This window comes from Aquarana catesbeiana, linkage group LG04, assembly GCF_042186555.1.
Source record: "Aquarana catesbeiana isolate 2022-GZ linkage group LG04, ASM4218655v1, whole genome shotgun sequence".
In the NCBI taxonomy this organism is placed as follows: Eukaryota; Metazoa; Chordata; class Amphibia; order Anura; family Ranidae; genus Aquarana; species Aquarana catesbeiana.
The window spans coordinates 361727879-361746549 of NC_133327.1; the positions used below are offsets into that span (position 1 = coordinate 361727879).

Here is an 18671-nt window from a genome sequence, read left to right on the forward strand (position 1 = left end):
TCTGACCAGAGCACCTTCTTCCACATGTTTGCTGTGTCCCCCACATGGCTACTTGCAAGCTGCAAACGGAACTTCTTGTGGCTTTCTTCCAACAATGGCTTTCTTCTTGCCACTCTTCCATAAAAGGACAGATTTGTGAAGTGCACAACTAATTGTTGTTCTATGCACAGATTCTCCTACCTGCACTGTGGATCTCTGCAGACCCCAAGCTTTGAACATCTCACAGAGCACTGTTCAATCCATCATCCGAAAATGGAAAGAGTATGGCACAACTGCAAACCTACCAAGACATGGCCGTCCACCTAAACTGACAGGCCGAGCAAGGAGAGCATTCATCAGAGAAGCAGCCAAGAGGCCCATGGTAACTCTGGAGGAGCGGCAGAGATCAACAGCTCAGGTGGGAGAATCTGTCCACAGGATAGCTATTAGTCGTGCACCCCACAAATCTGTCCTTTATGGTAGAATGGCAAGAAGAAAGCCACTGTTGAAAGAAATTCACAAAAAAGCCCATTAGCAGTTTGCAAGAAGCCATGTGGGGGACACAGAAAACATGTGGAAGAAGGTGCTCTGGTCAGATGAGACCAAAATTAAACGTTATGGCCTAAATGCAAAACGCTATGTGTGGCGGAAAACAGTGTCATTGGCTTGAAGAAGGAACCAATCAGCAGTTCCGAAATGTGTCCCATTATGATGGCCTCACTTCCGGTTTGCGGTCCACGCTGGTTGCTGGTCCCCTCCCGCTGACATCACTTCCGGGATTCGCTCTCCATGCTGTCCCAGACAGTGCGGTTGTCTCCCTAGTATCCTGAGAGCTGTGGCTTCCTTCTGCCAGCCGTTTTGGAACATTGCTGCCACACAGTTACACCTTTGGATTAGGGGTGCGCATCTTCACTGGCCTCACGATTCGATTCGATTACGATTATCAAGTCAACGATTCGATTCGATTCGATTCCGCGATGCATCACGATGCATCACGATTACAGCGCAAGTCCACAGGTGCTCATGGTTTTCATCAAAAAAAATTAAAGTAGTCAGGAGAACTCCATTTTTTTTATTCTATCTGTTCTTAAGAAAAAAAGAGACAGCAGAGGAGCTCCAGGCTCTCTTCCTAAATACTAAAGGAGATGATCAGAGACTGCGGACATGCTACAGGAGATGATAAGAGACTGCGGACATGCTACAGGAGATGATCAGAGACTGCGGACATGCTACAGGAGATGATCAGAGACTGCAGACAGACATGCTACAGGAGATGATCAGAGACTGCAGACAGACATGCTACAGGAGATGATCAGAGACTGCAGACAGACATGCTACAGGAGATGATCAGAGACTGCAGACAGACATGCTACAGGAGATGATCAGAGACTGCGGACATGCTACAGGAGATGATCAGAGACTGCGGACATGCTACAGGAGATGGTCACAGACTGCGGACATGCTACAGGAGATGGTCACAGACTGCGGACATGCTACAGGAGATGGTCACAGACTGCGGACATGCTACAGGAGATGGTCAGACACTGGGGACATGCTACAGGAGATGGTCAGACACTGGGGACATGGCACAGGAGATGGTCAGACACTGGGGACATGGCACAGGAGATGGTCAGACACTGGGGACATGGCACAGGAGATGGTCAGACACTGGGGACATGGCACAGGAGATGGTCAGACACTGGGGACATGGCACAGGAGATGGTCAGACACTGGGGACATGGCACAGGAGATGGTCAGACACTGGGGACATGGCACAGGAGATGGTCAGACACTGGGGACATGGCACAGGAGATGGTCAGACACTGGGGACATGGCACAGGAGATGGTCAGACACTGGGGACATGGCACAGGAAATGGTCAGACACTGGGGACATGGCACAGGAGATGGTCAGACACTGCGGACATGGCACAGGAGATGGTCAGACACTGGGGACATGGCACAGGAGATGGTCAGACACTGCAGACATGGCACAGGAGATGGTCAGACACTGGGGACATGGCACAGGAGATGGTCAGACACTGCGGACATGGCACAGGAGATGGTCAGACACTGCGGACATGGCACAGGAGATGGTCAGACACTGGGGACATGGCACAGGAGATGGTCAGACACTGGGGAGTGGGACATGGCACAGGAGATGGTCAGACACTGGGGACATGGCACAGGAGATGGTCAGACACTGGGGACATGGCACAGGAGATGGTCAGACACTGGGGACATGGCACAGGAGATGGTCAGACACTGGGGACATGGCACAGGAGATGGTCAGACACTGGGGACATGGCACAGGAGATGGTCAGACACTGGGGACATGGCACAGGAGATGGTCAGACACTGGGGACATGGCACAGGAGATGGTCAGACACTGCGGACATGGCACAGGAGATGGTCAGACACTGGGGACATGGCACAGGAGATGGTCAGTCACAGCGCCCTCCCCCTCCCTCCCTACTTACATGCTGCTCTGGCAGCCTGTAATGAGCAGTGGGGCCGGTGTTCTGCCGGTTGTCACATCTCAGGATCTGCAGTGAATTCTCCCGGGAGAGCACTCCGTGCATAAAGCTGTTTTTAGTGTGTGTATATTCCGGTCATGTGACTCTCGGCCGCGCCTCCCTCCTCTCACGTCTCTCCTGATGTCAGCCCCGCCCGCCTCTCTTCCGACCTGATAGCTCCAGTCAGTGGGCGGAGCTGACACCAGGAGAGACTGAGAGGAGGGAGGCGCGGCTGAGAATCACATGACCGGATTATACACACACTAAAAACAGCTTTATGCACGGAGCGCTCTCCCGGGAGGGGGCGGGGCCAGACATCGATTTTTCGGGTCGCATGCATCGATGCCGCATCGGGGACACCCGAATCGCGATGCATCGATGCTGCGATTAATTTCAGCAGCCCTACTTTGGATATCCCTGAGACACCCTGGGACCACCAGGATGCCGGATCACCTGCCCTAATTTACACATGATGTGCTCCTTTTAATCAACCCTTTTGTAAGGGTTTTTAACCCCTTTGGGATGTTACAAGTTTTTTTTCTGCACTTACTTTTCCGATAAACAGAAAAAAGGCGCCTCTAACAGTGCACATCAGAAAACCTGTTAGAGTCTGCAAAAGACTTGAGACTGGGGGTTCACCTTCTAGCAGGACAACGACCCTAAACATACAGCCAGAGCTATAATGGAATGGTTTGGATCCAAGCATATTCATGTGTTCGAATGGCCCAGTCAAAGTCCAAATCTAAATTCAATTGAGAATCTGTGGCAAGACTTGAAAATTGCTGTTCAGAGACGCTCCCCATCCAATCTGACCGAGCTTGAGCTATTTTTCAAAGAAGAATTGGCAAAAATGTCACTCTAGATGTGCAAAGCTGGTAGAGACATCCCCAAAAAGACTTGCAGCTGTAATTGCAGACAAAAGGTGGTTCTACAAAGTATTGACTCAAGGGGGCTGAATACAAATGCACGCCACACTTTTCACATATTTATTTGTAAAAAATAAAAAAAAATAAAAATTGAAAAACCATTTATCATTTTCCTTCCACTTCACAATTATGTTCCACTCTGTGTTGGTCTATCAGAGGGATATGCAATTAGCGGACCACCAGCTGTTGCAGAACTACAAGTCTCATAAGGCATAGCAAGACTGACAGCCACAAGCATGACACCCAGAGGCAGAGGCATGATGGGACTTGTAGTTTTGCAACAGCTGGAGGTCGGCTAATTACATATCCCTGGTCTATCACATAAAATCCCAATAAAATACATTTAGGTTTTTGGTTGTAACATGAAAAAATGAACAAAATACCCAAATAGTTCTACTTTTAAAACCCCAGTTCAGAGGACAAAGTATTAGCCCATATGAAGGGAGACATTCTTTTAAATTTGACCAAATTTGTGCGGGTTACTTCGTGGGGAAATTACAACAGAAGCTACAAATAAACGTGAACGTACATTGCTACCAAGAACAAACAGTACACCAATACTACATTTGACCATAAGGCCGGGTTCACACTGGTACAACACAACTGTTGTACGACTGTCGATCTGAGTTTGCCCTGCAACATCAGTCCTACGTCCATCCGACTTGAATGAACAGGATACGATTTTGCTCCAACTTTGAGATAGTCCAAAGTCAGATGGTTAGGACGAGGATTTGACTTCAATGATATTGAATCGGCTGAAAATGGACCAAAGTAGTGCAGGAACCTTTTTCAAAGTCGGACCAACTTGTGTCCGATCAGTCAAGATGGCTCTCATAGTGAATCATTGATTTATACACTTTATGCGACATGTGCTCCCAAAGTTGGAGCGTATGTCGCACCAGTATGAACCAGGTCTTTGGTGAGCCTGATGACACATTTCCCCCAATGATTACAAAAAGTAATCATTGGGGGAAGTTTTATTTACTAAAACTGGAGGATGCAAAATCTGATGCAGCTGTGTATGGAAGCCAATCAGCTTCTAACTTCAGCTTGTTCAATTAAGCTTTGACAAAAAACCTGGAAGCTGATTGGTTTATATGCAGAACTGCACCAGATTTTGCATTCTCTAGTTTTAGTAAATCAACCCCAGAGCATTCCTGAAAAAGAAAATAGATATTGTTTTTCAGTCCTTGAGTAATTAGAGGAGTAAAATCTTACTTGGCAGCGATATGTAGCAAACTTCTTTTAACTCTTCCAAAAGCATAGTTGACATCAAATTTTGAATTTGAAAGCAGCTCCAAAACAGACCTTAAAATGAGAACAAATACATTATAATATGCAACAGATATGCTGACAATTTAGCAAAATTAAATAAAACTATTTTAAACAAATGCAGATTTTATTATTATTGAACCAGCAAATCATACAAAGGCCATCTCCTGTCTAAGGGAATGTCCGTTGGTCCAAAACTCTTCAGGATAATGGCATAGAGGTCTCATAACCATTAGATTTCAGTAAGTTCATCCCCCCTCAAACATGCACATCCATAATATTTTTTACTTGAATATTTGCAATGACATAACCCGACAACTACTTTAGCCTCAGTATGTAGAAGCATCACTGCATGACAAAAAGGGCGAGAGAGATCTGTAGCATCTCAACTTACCAGAAAAAAAATAGACCCTACAGGAAAGCAAATTATATCCTCGCCATACTGACACAGATTTTCTTCATAGCAAAATTCTATGGATAAAGGATCAGATTTTCATAATCCTTAGATTGTGAGTATCAAAATCCTAATCACTGGTAAAAAATAAATTCAATCAATGTGCAGACCTTATTTCCACAATATTCTGCCCTACTTAAAGTGGGTGTAAGGTCAAAAACTGACAGCTGATCTATTCCCCTGCACGCTTCCATTTAAATAAAAAAATAATAATATTCGCAACCAATTCCCCCCCTCCCCCAATACTTACATCTGTACTATGGAGTCCCAGCATCTACCACTTTACTATTGGTTCCCTCTCAAAGGGACAAGATCTATGTGAGCAGGCTTCAATTTACTGTTCATCACTCTATCAAGCAGAACTATACTCGCCTTCAATCCAGCATTGCGCTGTCCCTGGAACTCCCGCTGGTCGCTGACATCTTTGGGTGACCTGCTTCCTTGTCTCGATCCCCGGCCACTGAGTTGGCTGGGCCGAGATGATGTCACTCCTGCACATGTACGAGAGTTCTGTCAGTTTTGGCATTGCCAAAATTTGTGCAGTGAGCTGCGCAGCTTACTGTACAGGGGCAAACAGGCAGTAGTTTTAATGCAGTAGAGACAAGGCATGTCTCTTTTGCATTACAAATCCTGCATATTTTTATTTTCTAACCTAAAGTTCCACTAAAGTTGTCACTGCTAAATCACAAGCCTGTATCACCTGGACACACCTAGTCTTGCCCATTCCTTTGTGTATTGACAGCACTGTTGCTGAAATCATCAGTCTGGGAAGGTAAAGAAAGCTTTCTGTTTACTTTATGAGGTTAGTGCATCCCATAGTAACTGAATTTGATACTTGTTTAGACTGAAACTATGTAATAAATTCTGCCACAAAGCTCTAGCTGACTCTCAGTGTCCTTTGTGCTGCACAAACTCAAATACAACTCTCTCCTCTGTCCTCCTCTCCTCCTCCCCTCCCTGCTAGTCAGCTAGTCTGTGTCACTCTGTTCACCGGCCCTTCCCTTGCTGCTGCTATAATACTTGTGTCATAAGCATACAATCCCATCTGTTAGCCAACATTAGGTGGCCCGGTGTCTGTGCTTTATAAAAGAAAAAGCCGATTTCTACCTTATTTCAGAGTGCCTCTCGGCGCTCACGTGACCGCCCGCCTCTCTCCTCCCGGCTGACATCAGCTGGAGTTCTCGCCCCCGCCCCCCCCCCCCACCACCACCACCACCCCGCTTTAGCTGTCAGCTTGGGAGGGGAGAGAGCTGAGCAGTCATGCCAGCACTGGGTGGCACTCTAATATGGGGTAGAAAATCAGCATTTTTTTTTTTTTGTATACAGCACAGACACTGAAACAAATAATGTTAGCTAACAGAGGGAATTGTAGGTTTATAATACCAGTGGCTTTACAAACACTTTAAGATTCAAAAAAAAAAAAACTTTTGTCTTTAGAACCACTTTAAACATATTGCATTTAATATAAAAAAGATGTTTAGTATCATTTTAAAAAAATTATATATAAAATTGAGCAGTAGAGCTGCGTAGAGAGCCTCGAGGCTGAATGTTGTTTTTCCTCGTTGTATTAATGATGAGAACCCCCTACGAGGGAAGATATCCATGTGAACTTTTGTGTTACTTTTAAATAAAATTGGTCAGGAAAAGTCCTAAAACTTGCTTCTGGCATGGAGTATACTTACCGTTTTGCACTACCAATGAGCTACAAAATCCAGCGCGTCTAATATATACAATTTATTATCTATATCTCAATAATATACATACCCAAAAGTATTGTGACGCCTTTACACACACACACACACACACACACACACACACACGTACTTTATTGGCATCCCAGGGATCAATATTGAGTTGGCCCAACCTTTGCAGCTATAACAGCTTCACCTCTTCTGGGAAGGCTGTCTACAAGGTTTAGGAGTGTGTCTATGGGAATGTTTGACCATTCTTACAGAAGAGCATTTGGGAGGTCAGGCACTGATGTGAACGAGAAGGCCTGACTTGCAGTCTCTGCTCTAATTTATCTTAAAGGTGTCCTATCAGGTTGAGGTCAGGACTCTGTGCAGGCCAGTCAAGTTCCTCCAGCCAAAACTCGCTCATCCATGTCTTTATGGACCTTGCTTTGTGCACTGGGGAACAGTCATGTAGGAACAGGAAGGGGCCGTCCCCAAACTGTTACCACAAAGTTGGGAGCATGAAATTTTCCAAAATTAGTTGGTATGCTGATGCCTTAAAAGTTCCCTTCACTGAAACTAAGGGGCCCAAGCCCAACCCCTGAAAAACAGTCACACACCATAATCCCCCCTTCACCAAATGATATGGACCAGTGCACAAAGCAAGGTTCATAAAGACATGGATGAGCCAGTTTGGGGCCAGTTTGGGGTGGGAGAACTTCACTGGCCTGCACATAGTCCTGACCTCAACCCAATAGAACACCTTTGGGATGAATTAGAGCAGAGAATGCAAGTCAGGCCTTCTCATCCAACATCAATGCCTGACCTCACAAATGCGCTTCTAGAAGAATGGTGAAACATTCCAATAGACACACTCCTAAACCTTGTGGACAGCCTTCCCAGAAGAGTTGGGCCAACTCAATATTGAGCCCTACGGACCAGGACTGGGATGCCAATAAAGTTCATGTAAAGGCAGGTGTCCCAATACTTTTGGTAATATAGTGTATATATGTAAGAATTTTTTTTTTTTAATTGGTAACCGTTTTTACCATTTGAGAAAGAAGGGGGGAAAAAAAAAGCACTTTTTTAAATTTTTTATTGAGGTTTCTGGTCATATGACTTGTTAAAATAGTTCCAACCACATACCGATGTTGATCGGCCATCACCATAGGCATCAAAGTATAAACAGCGGTTTCATTATCTGCATCAAAGATAAACAATTTCATGGTTAGACTATTACATATATATATATATACACAGGAAATTACCAATGTGATAATACTGGAACTAACAATACATTAGGAACAATATATTAACAATTTTGACAAAGTAAAACTCAGGTACACTGCATGAATTCGATTTATCGTCATTGCTGAGGTGGGTTAAGCGTACTGCATTCCTTAGCAAGCTCCACTAAGTCAAGGATGAACAACACTGACAAGGATGCAACTACAGTGGTCAGTACACATGATTACATTGTCAGCGCTAGGGCTTGGGTACAGGAGACAACAGGCTTGCATCAGTCCCACTGACTTTAACCGCCTCACGCCCACCTGCCGTCATATGACGTGACGGACTTTGAGCACGGATATCTGAATGATACCTGTAGCTAAAAGAAATGCGATTGCCTACACCATAAGAACGATCATAGCAGCTGTTCTGCCGCTTAATTGTTCTTACAGGAGGCGAGAGGGCACGCCCCCCCCCCTCCCGCCGCCCTCCGGTGCTTCTACCGACTCACCGCTACGATTGGTGAGTCGGAGACACGATCCGCCAGCCCCGGATGATCGTCGGAGGCCGGGCGCGATGTTATGACATCATGCCCAGCCTCTGCATTCAAAAAAACGGTGGCGCCTCAGCTGGGAAGCCGTGATCGTTTTTTTCTTCTTTTTTTCAGGCTTCCCAGCCTAGAGGTGAGATATGGGGTCTTATTGACCCCACATCTCACTATAAAGAGGACCTGTCATGTCATATTACTATTACAAGGGATGTTTACATTCCTTGTAATAGGAATAAAAGTGATCAAAATTTTTATTTTTTTTTTTTAAAAAGTGTCAAAATTAAAAAAAAAAAAAAAAAAAAAAAAGTATAATTAACACTAAAAAATGTTTTTAAAGCGCCCGTCCGTGTGCTCGCATGCAGAAGCGAACGCATACTTAAGTCCCGCCCACATATGAAAACGTTGTATGTTTAAACTATACATGTGAGGTATCGACGCAAACGTTGGAGCAAGAGCAATAATTTTGTCTCTAGACCTCCTCGAACTCAAAACATGTAACCAGTAAAAAAAATTTCAAGCGTTGCCTATGGGAATTTTTAAGGAACCAAACCTTGGCGCCATACCACGAGCGTGTGCAATTTTGAAACGTGACATGTTAGGAATCTATTTACGGCGTAACTTCATCTTTCACAATATGCAAAAACATTGGGCTAACTTTACTGTTTTGCTTTTTAAAGCACAAAACTGCTCCCCCCCCCCCCCCCCAAAAAAAAAACGCATTTTAAAAATTGCTGCGCAAATACCGTGCAAGATAAAAAGTTTCAGCAACTGCCTTTGTATTCTCTAGGGTCTTTGCTAAAAAAAAATCATATATAATGTTTGGGAGTTCTATGTAATTTTCTAGCAAAAAAATGATGATTTTTACATGTAGGAGAGAAATGTCAGAATTGGCCTGGGTGGCAAGTGATAATAGGACGTTATAACCACAACATGGAAAATCCAGTTGGCTCAGTTACCGTTCATAGACATGAGCTGGGTACCTAAACAGGTAACTGTCACCTCATGACTAACAGTTAAAATTGTTCACACTGGGGGAAAAAAAAAAAATGTAAAAGTCAGCAGCTACAAATCCTGTAGCTGCTGACCTTTATTAAAAGGACCTGTCCAGGGATCCAGCATTGTCCTCGCCCAGGCTAGTTTTTCAATAGCCTTTTGGTTCCTGGCAGCAGCATCCTGACTGTGGGCAGCCAGCTAAATATGATAGCTGAGGGGAGAGGAAAACTTAAATCGGAATTTCCCCTTTTGGGTGAAGTTCTGCTTTAACTGAAAGGTGCTCTAGAAGACCTCCAACTCCTGTCACCTGAACAGTGAACAGCAAAGCGAACCAATGTCATGGAGAGACATATACCAGCTACCACTGCTAACCTGTGAAAAGTGCATGGGCCGCTCAGACTCGATAGGGAGGGGGTATGTAGACAGTGCATCCACAGCTGCTGCTAGAGTGCTGACAGGGGATGGAGTCCGTCCTGGCTGCTGCAGAGGTTTAAGAAAGTAAGGGTGACCCCTGGAATGGAAGTCAGACATCTATGGTGTCCTGCTGCAATGAATGGAGTGGCAACCTCAGCCTGGACTCTGACCAGGACACGTCCAATGCATTTCACTCCGCCCCGGAGCTTAGATCACCCTTCCTTTCTTGAGACACTGCTAGCCTACTAGTCGCAGGGTTATGTGTACACTCTGGTTTTTATATTTTATGAGTCACTGACCTGGAACAAGTACACTTGTCAGGAAAGTCAGCATACTTGTTCCAGGTCAGTGAAGTATTCTGTAATGCCGCGTACACACGGCCGGACTTCCCAACAGAAAAAGTCAGATGGGAGCTTTTGGTCGGACATTCCGACTGTGTGTATGCCCCATCTGACTTTTTCTGTCGGCATTTCCAATGGACTCAGATATAGAGCATGTTCTAAATCTTTCCGTCGGAAATGCTGACAAAGTTTAGCCCGTTGGCACATCCGCTCGTGTGTACGCGGCACTAGAAGCAATGGCAGCCTCCATGTTAGGGCCCTTTCACAGTGCAGCGGCGGTAAAACGCAGATATTGTAAGTGGCGCTTTACCGTCGGAATTCGGGCGCTAGTGGGGCGGTTTTACCCCCCGCTAGCGGCCGAGAAAGGGTTAAAAACCACCACAAAGCGCCTCTGCGGAGGCGCTTTAGCGGCGGTATAGCCGCGCTGTCCCACTGATTTCAATGTGCAGGAGCAGTATACACTCCGCTCCTTTACCGCTCAAAGATGCTGCTAGCAGGACTTTTTTTTCCCGTCCTGCCAACGCACCGCTCCAGTGTGAAAGCCCTCAGGGCTTTCACACTGGAGAGACAGCAGCGGTTGTTTCGGGTCGGTTTGCAGGTGCTATTATTAGAGCAATAGCGCCTGCAAACCGCCCCAGTGTGAAAGGGCCCTTATAGGTTTATTTTGACATTAATCCTGTCCCCTCACAAAGCACAATTTCTGCTGCAATGACTATGTTCATCTGACAACAGCCAGAGGGAGCATGGAGCGGCTCACATGTGAGTACTAAAGTTTTTTATAGATTAGCCTAAAGCAGAGTAAAGTAAAACAGTATGAGACCTTACAGCAAACTTTAAAAGAAAATCTTTATTTTTCAAAACATGTTGGATCTTTTAATACATCCAGAAACTTCCCAATTCCTGCCTTTTTCTGAAATTAAAGTGACTGTAACGTCTTGTTTTTTTTTTTTCCATAAAAATAATAAACATGTCATACTTGCCTGCTCTGAGCAGTGGATTTGCACAGCAGCATGAATCCTCCTCCTCTTCTCGGGTCCCTCTTCAGTGCTCCTGGCCCTTCCCTCCTGTTGAGTGCCCCCACAGCAAGCAGCTTGCTATGGGGGCACCAGAGCCGAGTCACAGCTCCCTGTGTCCATTCAGTCACAGAGCCCTGACCTGGCACCGCCCCTGATTGGCTAGCTGGCTTTGACAGCAACTGGAGCCAAAGGTGCCGCTGCCATCTCTCAGCCAATCAGGGAGGAGGATCTCAGGCAGCTGAGGGATTTGTGGACAAAGACCTCCGGTAAAGTATTAGGGAGGCTGCTGCACACAGAAGGCTTTTTATCTTAATGCATTGAGATAAAAAAAAAAAAAAAAAAACTTTCTGCCTTTACATCTCATTCTATACACCTCTGTATAGAAGTCTGCCCAAACCCATGTGATAGAAGACAGCAGAATTCACATTTAGAGAGATCCCAGATCATTTGCCCATGGCACTGCACATTGTAGAGAACAGCAAATAGAATAAAAGCAAGGGTTCCAGGGCAGTCAGAGCTCCTGATCTGCATTGTTCCAGTGCGGTTATTTTTAAAGTACTGAAGGCCACCAGCATTTTCAGAAGAGGTCAATGGAAGGCCAAATAGGTTTTCTTTAAGAGACCAGACTCCACAGTTTGCTTACTGCTACCAATCCTACATAATGACCCTATCCATGAACAAAAACATAAAATTGTCAAATATATCATAGCTGCCAAAGTCCCTCTATCCCCCCCCCCCCCCCCATTTTGCAAACTGACCTGCAGTGTTTCCCATCAGCAAGGTTGGAATACAATTTGCCACATTTAAGAGTACCACCCTATTCCTATGGTAGAAAGTGCAGCATAACAGAGTTGGAGCCATACCTTTTAATGGCGGATTAGAAACTGCAAGCTTTTTAATTCCAGACTCCTGTCTGGACCATTGAACCACACCTGACTTTAAAAGCTAAATTGTTTCAAAAATCCATCAGCTTTTTGTTACATGGAAAATAGAAATGTATCCCATTGACTCTTTCTGCTGCAGCCTCGCTTTCTTTTTACTATGGAGGTCTGGGGGAACCTCTGCTAAAAATAATTGTGCTTATAAAATTACAGTAAGTTAGACACACCACATTGGTAGTTAATGAGAGAAAGTCCCCTTTCACTGGTTGTCACTGGTAAGAGTGTCCATCACACAGGTGGGAAGACACACAGGTGATGGGAAGAATGCCCACTACACTGTTGGCTATTGGAAAAAATTGTTGGTTAATGGGCAAAATGTCCACTACACTTTTTGGGTATTAGGAATAAGGCCCATTACACTGGTCGTTATTGGGAAGAATGCCCATAAAACTGGGAGATCAGTGTAGTATCCCCATATTCTGGTGGTCAGTGAAAGAATGCCCTCTTTACAGACAACTAACACGATTTTGTAACATGTCTGTGTGTCTTAAATTAACTTGTATAGTGCATTTTTGATTGAAAAATATGCACTTCATTAACCAGGTAAAGACCACCCACCGCATACATACTGCAGCAGGGCGGCTCTATTGCACAAAACAACGTACCTGTACGTAGACAGTTCTGTCTTCAGTGAGCAGAGACTGTCAATCAACGGTTCTCTGCTCTGCCCCTCCAGCACTCACTGGAGACTTGAGCTGTAGAGGGGTTGGGAGCAGCTGGCGCAGGCTCTCAATGGCGCACTGAGGAGCTGAGCCAGCTACCAGTCCAGGCTCCTGGCTGGATACGAACCTTAAAGTTGGGATCTTTCAAGAGCCTTGACCAGCTCTGTGACGTCAGCAGACTTTAGCCCGCTGTTAGCTGAATCTGGGTCACAGGAGTGCAGAACAAAGTGCACTCCTGTGACCCAAACCAGAAGTATGACCAAAAAAGTTTTGCCATATAGATCGTTTAATCATGTGGATAACTATGTGCAATAGAAAAAATATTGGAACTCCCATCATTTTATTCTTCAAAGCGTTTGCATCCAGAAAAAAAAAAAAAAAAAAATTATAAAATTTATATATATATATATATATATATATATATATATATATATATATATATATACATATATATATACATACACACACACATACACACACTTTGGGGCTTTTAGGCTCAGTTCACACTGCCGCGACTTGGGATCTGACTTGTTAGACCAAGTCGCATGACATGTGAAATCCCATGTCAGTCAACGAGAGCTGTTTTAAAGAGAAGTTCGGGCCCGTACAAAAAAAAAAAAAAAAAAAAATCTAAAAGTCGGCAGCTACAAACACTGTAGCTGCTAACTTTTAATAAAAAGGACACTTACCTGTCCAGGGATCCCACGATGTTGGCACCCCAAGCCGATCTGTCCATTGGCTCTGAGTGCAGGCACCAGTATCTTCACTAAGGGAAACAGGAAGCAAAGCCCTTAGGATCGCAGCACAATTGTAGTGATCTTACTTGGAAGTGGGTACCTGGTTTTGACACCCTCCTGAAAGGTGTCAAATCTACAGGGGGAGGGGGGTTTGGCAAACAAGCGGAGCTTCCCCTTTTGGGTGGAGCTCCACTTTAATTATTAGCACTACTGAAGTCGCTCCAACTTTAGAAAAGGTTCCGGTATTACTTCAAGGCGACTTCTATCGGACTTGTGCCCATAGACTTTGATTGGAAGTTGCCTCCAAGTCAGATCCTCTTCTATATTGATGCGATTTGGATCCGACATTACAGGAAGATTACCCAGGTATTTCCTGCAGTGTAGCCCCTCCCTCACCTCAAAGTCGTATCAAGTCACCAGCAAATCACCAGGAAGTCACGACAGGTCTCAGTTGTGTGAAACGAGCCTTATGGTTATCAAAAGTGAAAGAAGATCCCAAGTTTTGGTGGTCATCAGGACACAAAAAAAAAGGGGGGGGGGGGAGGGGGGTTGGGGAAAGGAGGAACCCTCCCAAAACAGAGAAACTAGTTCTGGTGGCAACCACTATGGAGGGATGTCCTCTCACTTCCTGGCTATGAGACAGGAAGAGAAATCTCCCCAAAGGGACACTGATGGCAAAATAAAACCTGAAAGAGGTGAAATGGGAAAACGAAGTTCTGCCTTGTGCTCTAATGTATCCAATGGCAGAAGAGTGGGGTCCTTGGAGCATCCCAGGCCCCTTTCTAGCACAGGCTGCGCCCTATGGATAATAGAGGAGGATGACGTCACCTTCAGGCAGCTCCACAGTGCGGGCTCTCCGCAAAGATCGGGTTAGGCGGTTGAGTTGCTCCATGGCTCTCTCCATACTAGGGGGGCTCAGCTCCCACCAGGACAATTCTCCCTCCTCTATATACAGGAAGACCAGGCACTGGCTCACAGCCGACCGACAGCTACTCCGCCTCACCCGTCCTCCGCAGCTCCATGTTAGCTGCTCGGCCAGGTACAGCTGCTGTAGGAGTGGATGGGAAGAGCCCTGCCGCTTCCGACTGGAGCTGTGCCGCACACCTCTCTGGTAAGTGTAGTCCACACAAGGACTGGAGCGTGTACAGCGAGCGCTGCCACCAAGCCCTAGGGAACTCCATTACCCACAATGCACTGCGCGGTAACTAAGGGCGGGCCTGAAATGCTTAGGCGATGCTCCCTATTGGAACGTCTGACAGCTTACCACGCCCAGTCATTTCCTATACGTTTAACATGGGAGGGGTGGGCACAGCCAGAATGAAGCTGAGCAGGCATGAAAAAAACACTTAAAGAGCAACTCCACTTTTATTGAGAAAAATCATGGATTTTACCAGACTTTGCACGCAGATTCCTACCCTAGTTATTCTGGAGAAATAGCTGTTTGTTTCTCTGTGTCCATGTTGTAGTGAGTAAAAGATAGGTTAGGGTTTCCCTTTGAAGAACAAGGTTAGGACTTAGGGATTGGAATAGGGACCTCCTCCAAAGGGCAGCAGGCGGGTCCTCAGAGGTCAGTGGTCAAGAGGCGTGGCTGACCCACCTCCACCAATATGTTCCGCCTACCCCAACTAAGTCGGGGAATGAACAAATCGGGGAAAGTGACTCCCCAACTTCATTCCCCAATGAATAAATCAAAAAATTTCTAGGGACACTTTCTTGTCTGTAGGCGGATTATCCTTTTAACCAGTTCCCGACCGGCTTGCGTACATATACTGCGGTACGAGGTTCCTTTAAGAGCCGCTAGAGGGCGCATGCTGCACGGCAGGATATCTGATGCCCGTGGCCGCCAGTCGCGATCGCCGACAGCGACACGTGGTTGCGTGTGCCAGCACAGGGACTTGTGTGTGTAAACACACAAATCCCTGTGCTGTCAGAGGAGAGGAGACATATCATTTGTTCCTAGTAAGTAGGAACAGTGAAATTTTTCCTCTCCTACTTAGTCCTATCCCCATACAGGTAGAACACACTGAGGGAACACACATTTGCCCCCTATTGTTAACCCTTCCCCTACCAGTGTCATTTACACAGTAATCAGTGGTTATTTTTAGCTCTGATCGCTATATAAATGTCAATGGTCCCAAAATAGTGTCAAAAGTGTCCGATCTGTCCGTCGCAGTGTCACAATACCGCCATTACTAGTAAAATTTTAAAAAATAATAGAAATGCCATAAAAATGTCATACATTTGTTCCATAGTTTGTAGACGCTATAACTTTTGCGCAAACCAATCAATACACACTTATTGCAATTTTTTTCTTTTACCAAAAATACGTAGAAGAATATATATTGGCCGAAACTGATGAAGAAATTTGTTTTTTTAAGAACATTTTTGGGGATATTTATTCTAGGAAAAAGTAAAAAATATTGTCTTTTTCAAAATTGTTGCTTTTTTTTTTTTTTGTGTATAGTGCAAAAAAAAAAACAAAAACGCAGAGGTGATCAAATAGCACCAAAAGAAAGCTCTATTTGTGGGGAAAAATGGACGCAAATTTAGTTTGGGTACAGCATTGCATGACCGAACAATTACCAGTTAAAGCGACCCAGTGCCAAATTGTAAAAAGTGCTCTGGTCAGGAAGGAGGTAAAACCCGGGGCTGAAGTGGTTAATTAGGGGTGGGGCATTCATTTATAGGCATGGTCCAGATAGAGTGATGAAATGTGGCATGCTCTTGAAAAATGGGTGCAGGGACAATCATCCCTGCAGTGACAGAACAGGGATCTGCCTGTGTAAACAAGGCAGATCTCTGTTCTGACAGGGGAGATCACACAGATCCTGTCTTCTGCTAAGCAGGAAGACGGATCTGTGTGTTTCCCCAGTCAAAAATTCCCCCATACAGTTAGAAAACACCTGCAAGGAACACATTTAACCCTTTGATCATCGCCCCTGGTGTTAACCCCTTCCCTGCCAGTGTCATTAGTACAATAACAGTGCATATTTTTAGCACTGATTACTGCAAAAAAGTGTTAAAAATGTCGGTTAGGTGTCCAATAATAAACCTATCCCCTATATTGTAGACGCTCTAACTTTCGCGCAAATCAATCAATATACACTTATTGCGATTTTGTTTACCAAAAATATGTAGAAGAATATATATTGGCCTAAACTGAAGAATAAATTTGTTTGTTTTACATTTTTTTTTTGGAAATGTTTTATAGCAGAAAGTAAAAAATTTTGGGTTTTTTTCCACAATTGTCGCTCTTTTTTTGTTTATAGGGCAAAAAAAAAAAACGCAGAGGTGATCAAATACCACCAAAAGAAAGCTGGGGAAAAAAAGGACATCAATTTTGTTTGAGTACAACGGCGCACAACCGCGCAATTGTCAGTTACAGCGACACAGTGCCGTATCGCAAAAAATGGCCTGGTCATTAAGGGGGTAAACCCTTCCGGGGCTGAAGTGATTCAACTATGCTAAATATTGGGCGTGGTTTAAAGGGGGTGTGGTTACATAGAGTCTGAGGTGAAAGAGGGATGGAGGGAGAATGAAAGAAAGGGAGAAAAAAGAGATAGGGAGGGAAGGAAAGAAAGAAAGAGGGATGGAGGGACAGCAGGCACAGATCCTACGCCACAATAGCAATATGCGTATGGCAGAAAGTTTAACAACCAGCAGATAAAGATACTCCAAATCCCATCAAACAGATACAAGAAATGGTCAGAGACTGTGCAGATATGATGCAGGAGATCAATGCAGCCTTATCAGTGCCAATCAAATGCAGCCTCACCAGTGCCCATCAAATGCAGCCTCACCGTGCCCATCAAATGCAGTCTTATCAGTTGCCATCAATGCAGACTCACCAGTTCCCATCAAATGCAGCCTCACTGTGCCCATCAAATGCAGCTTCACCGTGCCCATCAAATGCAGCCTCACTGTACCCATTAACTGCAGTCTTATCAGTACCCATCAATGCAGACTCACCTGTGCCCAACAAATGCAGCCTCACAGTGCCCATCAAATGCAGCCTTATCAGTGCCCATCAAATGCAGCCTCACCGTGCTCATCAAATGCAGCCTCACCGTGACCATCAAATTCAGCCTCACAGTAACCATCAGTCACAGCCTCACTGTGCCCATCAATGCAGACTCACCAGTGCCTATCAATCACAACCTCACTGTGCCAATCAAATGCAGCCTCACCAGTGCCTATCAAATGCAGCCTCACCAGTGCCCATCATATGCAGCCCCACTGTGCCCATCAAATGCAGCCTTATCAGTGCCCATCAATGCAGATTCACTGTGCCCATCAATGCAAACTCACTGTGCCCATTAATGCAGATTCACTGTGCCCATCAATGCAGATTCAACTTCCCTATCAATGCAGCCCATCAATGTAGATTCACCGTGCCCATCAATGCAGTGTCAAGGAGTTGGATTTGAATTGCCCATGCAGCCGCTATAACAATGTCCCACCTCCTAGAACGGCTGCTATGATAGACGTCACACTGATTCAATTTCCCGGCATTGAATCAGTGTGCCGTCAATCACAGGAGTTGGTCGGTCTAGGAGGCGGGACATTTGATATCCAAGCTCAGTGTCACAGCGGGAGATTGCCGCTCTGCATGACACATACAAGGAGAGGAGGAGGAAGGGGAGGACTCTGACAGGGGCGCGCCTATGTGTGGCACCCCCCCCCCCCTTTGGTACACTTCCGCGCCCCCAGATTGGCCCTGCCCGGGACATTGATAATTTTTTGGGATTTTCCCCAGGACATCAGTCAGTTTCCCGTAAACCCATAAATGTCCCAGAAAATCTGTGACTGTTGGCAACTATGGTATAAATGGTAGTGACTTAATAATTATCAATCAGCTGTTGCACCTGCAGGGCTCTAATGAGGAAATATGGCAGCATGTGCACCCCTTTGAATTTCCTTTGGGAGTATCTCACCAAAAATTACATTTTTTTGTTGCAGGGAATTCCCA

At 45.2% G+C, this 18671-nt stretch overlaps 1 protein-coding gene across 2 annotated transcripts in view; it reads right to left on the minus strand.

Moving 5' to 3' along the window:
• The window catches only part of HACE1 (HECT domain and ankyrin repeat containing E3 ubiquitin protein ligase 1), a 160367-nt gene extending 145558 nt beyond the window's left edge, over positions 1–14809 (minus strand). For both annotated transcript variants that reach the window (XM_073627003.1, XM_073627002.1), the window contains exons 1-3: positions 14531–14809; positions 7965–8019; positions 4638–4727 (exon numbers count right to left, since the gene is read on the minus strand). In XM_073627003.1, the coding sequence (XP_073483104.1) occupies positions 4638–4727; positions 7965–8019; positions 14531–14606 (221 nt within the window). In that variant the 5' untranslated portion in view covers positions 14607–14809. The remainder of the gene's footprint in view (positions 1–4637; positions 4728–7964; positions 8020–14530) is intronic.
• Positions 14810–18671: the final 3862 nt, after the last annotated feature.